At 36.8% G+C, this 3,384-nt stretch overlaps 1 protein-coding gene across 1 annotated transcript; it reads left to right on the top strand.

Annotated features, from left to right (window-relative positions):
* Positions 1-954: 954 nt before the first annotated feature.
* LOC112513291 (1-aminocyclopropane-1-carboxylate oxidase homolog 1-like) lies at positions 955-2,169 on the top strand. The gene is made up of 2 exons (XM_025119511.1): positions 955-1,782; positions 1,852-2,169. The coding sequence occupies exons 1-2, from the start codon at positions 955-957 to the stop codon at positions 2,101-2,103; spliced, it is 1,080 nt and encodes a 359-aa protein (XP_024975279.1). The 3' UTR covers positions 2,104-2,169.
* The last annotated feature ends 1,215 nt before the right edge of the window (positions 2,170-3,384 follow it).

Genomic DNA, 3,384 nt, shown 5'->3' with positions numbered 1-3,384 from the left:
GTCCTCAATAATAAGATTGTAGTTCATTTCTTAGTGGTTTTAAGTAATTTTGGTGTTAAAATATCGATGATAAGTTTTTTATTGCAATGATACAAAAACAACAATAAAATTAAATCATATTTAACATAATTATTTTTTTAATTTAAACAAATTAAATCATAAAATCATATTTTATTTTATTCGCTCTAAATAAAATAAAATATGGTTTTATAATTTAATTTGAAAAAATAAAAATTTATTTACATTAAAACCATATTTTTTCACCATTACAATATAACAATAATATTAAATCTTAATTAATATAATTAATTTTTAAAAAAAATTAAACAAATCAAATATTCTATTTATTTATTTTGATGTATGTATGTGTGTACAATTTTGACCACACCAATTTTGACCAACATTTCATACAAAGAACACCAATTTTGACCAACTTTTTCATATAAGGAACACAAATTCCATTCTTTTGGCATAAAAGTCCCGATGATTTTTACCAACATTTTCTCATAAAGAACATCATTTTTTAATAAGTAATGAGCCTCATTTCCTCCTTTAAAATTTTGGTTTGTAACTAAACTTACAAAACTTTGAACATCAATTTTGACCCTCAAGAACATAATTTTGAAACATAAGACTACTAAGGTTTGATAAGGCTCTTAAAAACGAAGCCATAGCCATAAAAAATTACGAGATTTGATTAAGTAATTTACCTTGAATTAAAGAAACACTGAAATATTAAGCTCGATAAAATAAAAAGAAATGCAAGGGGGGATTTTTTTTAAGAGGTAATCTCTTCTGAAAGTGACTGAGGATTTTACTAACTTTTTTCAGGCTTTTATAAGATTGATTAGTCGTAATGCACATAAACTAGTTTGACATCTACGGTTGGAAAAAAAAGACAATATAAATAAATTATTTAATTACATTGTTTTTAATTTTTTTATTCAAAAAACAATGGCTACCACTGAAACCACACCTTCCATCGTCCCAGATTACGATCGACCAACCCAACTCAAAGCCTTTGACCAAACAAAAGCCGGCGTCAAAGCCCTCGCCGATGCCGGAATCCGAGAAATCCCATGCATCTTCATTCACCAACCGGAACCCTTGCCCAAAACCTCCATGCCTTTCGAGATTCCAGTCGTTGACCTTGGATCCATCGATAGAGCATCGACGGTGGAGAAGATCCGTGAGGCATCGGAGAATCTAGGATTTTTTCAAGTGGTGAATCATGGGATCCCAGTGAGTGTGATGAACGACATGCTTCAAGGTGTTGGTAGATTTCACGACCAAGATGTGGAGGTGAAGAAACGGTTTTACTCAAGAGATCCTTCGAGAACAGTGGTGTATAATAGCAATTTCGATCTGTATAGTTCCCCCGCCGCGAGTTGGAGGGACACCTTCTATACATTAATGGCTCCGTCACCTCCGCCGCCGGAACAACTGCCGGAGGTTTGTAGAGACATACAAATTGAATACTCTAATCAAGTGCTGAAACTAGGTGGCGTCCTATTCCGATTGATCTCGGAGGCGTTGAAGCTGAACCCTAATCACCTTGGAGATCTGGATTGTGACAAGGGGCTTATATTCGCCGGTCATTGTTACCCTGCTTGTCCACAACCAGATCTAACCATGGGTGCAGCCAAACACACAGACGATGGATTCCTTACTGTTGTTCTACAAGATGAAATCGGAGGCCTTCAAATACTTCACAACCAACAATGGATTGATGTTCCTCCAACCCCTGGTGCCCTCGTCGTCAACATTGGAGATCTATTACAGGTACAACATTCAATATGTGATTTTGACTTTGAAAGTCAAAATTAGAGTCTGATTTTGTTAAGGTTTCAGATGATATCGAATGACAAATTGAGGAGCGTGGAGCACAGAGTGGTTGCAAGCGAGAAAGGGCCGAGGGTATCGGTGGCATGCTTCTTCAGAACCTCCAGAGCGCCGTCGACGAAGGTGTACGGACCCATCAAAGAGTTGGTTTCCGATGACAACCCACCGAGATACAGAGAAACCACCGTTCATGAATACATTCAATATTCATCCTCTAAGGGCCTTGACGGCGTTCCTCGTTTACTTCATTTGAAGCTTTAAATTACACAATATACCATTAAAAACAAAAAACTCGAAACACTTACGTGGCGTTTGTTTTTTAAGAGGTGCTGAAGTCTGAAGTCTGAATTCACTTCTGAATTTTAAGAGGTGGTGCTGAAGTCTGAAATCTGAATCAGTCTGACTGTTTGTTTTTACGTCTGAAATCTGAAATCTGAATCAGTCAGACTGTTTGTTTTTATGTCTGAAATCTGAATCAGTTAGACTGTTTGTTTTTACGTCTGAAATCTGAAATCTGAATCAGTCAGACTGTTTGTTTTTGTAAACTGATAAACTTCTGAAGTCTGAAATCTGAATCAATTCATTTCAATTAAACTTAGGGGCTGTTTGTTTGCCTCTTAATGGTGACATTAAGAGGCAACCTCTTAATCGGTAAGAGACAGAGGTTGTTTGGCAAAAAAAAATGATCCTCTTAATGGTGACAATTACCTCTTAACCATTTTGCATCTGAGGGGTTGCCTAATGATTCAGAGCCTTATTTTTCCAACATTACCCTTCTCCACTCCAGCATCATCGTTCCTACTCCTCCTCCTCCCACGCATCGTTCCTCCTCCCAAACGATCTCGTCAATCGTTCCATCTTGCAGACCTGCCTCCTTCCCTCTGCTTCTCCGACAATGGCATCGGCGACTCAGGCCCGCCTCTGCTTCTCCGACGGTAACATCGACGCCTCTGATCTCGTCAATCGTTTCAACTCTGAAACCCCTTCATCTCCTTCTCTCACTCCGTAGAATCCCCATCAACCATAACATCTCCCTCCCGACACTCCTTAGATCCCATCAACGAAAGCCCCTGCGTCTCATCCAGGAAAAGCACAAATCCAAGTGAGTGAAACCCTAATTTTTTATATGAAATCTCATGTTTATATGCATCAATTTTTTTTCCCGAATTGATATTATGAAATCTCGTTGGTGGATTCAAGTTATTTGTGCAAGGAAGAAATTGGTGAGAACCATGTGGGATCAATGGATCATGATGTTCTTGATCACTGTGTTTTCCTTTTATGCTAAATCATTTTTTGCATTTACATTGAACCTGTTGTGTTTTTTTTCTTCTTCCTACTTGTGAAAAAAACATTGAAGAGCCCTAGACTGTATGAGACTGGTGAAAAAAACCATTATATTGGAATTTGATTGTTATGTTTTTGTTTATTCTATAATTTGAACAAGTAATGTTATGTTGGTTTGAATTAATATGAAATCTTGTTTTGAACAAGTAATGTTGTGTTTGTTTGGATTAATATGAAATATGTAGTTACGTTTTC

Source organism: Cynara cardunculus (genome assembly GCF_001531365.2).
Source record: "Cynara cardunculus var. scolymus isolate 2C chromosome LG 5, CcrdV1, whole genome shotgun sequence".
NCBI lineage: Eukaryota > Viridiplantae > Streptophyta > Magnoliopsida > Asterales > Asteraceae > Cynara > Cynara cardunculus.
Note: the sequence above shows the minus strand (reverse complement) of the source record. Positions and strands in the feature narration are given on the sequence as shown.

Coding starts and splice junctions, on each gene's coding strand:
- LOC112513291 (XM_025119511.1), top strand. CDS start 955: ATGGCTACCACTGAAACCACACCTTCCATCGTCCCAGATTACGATCGA. Junction 1,783..1,851: donor ACATTGGAGATCTATTACAG/GTACAACATTCA, acceptor TTAAGGTTTCAG/ATGATATCGAATGACAAATT.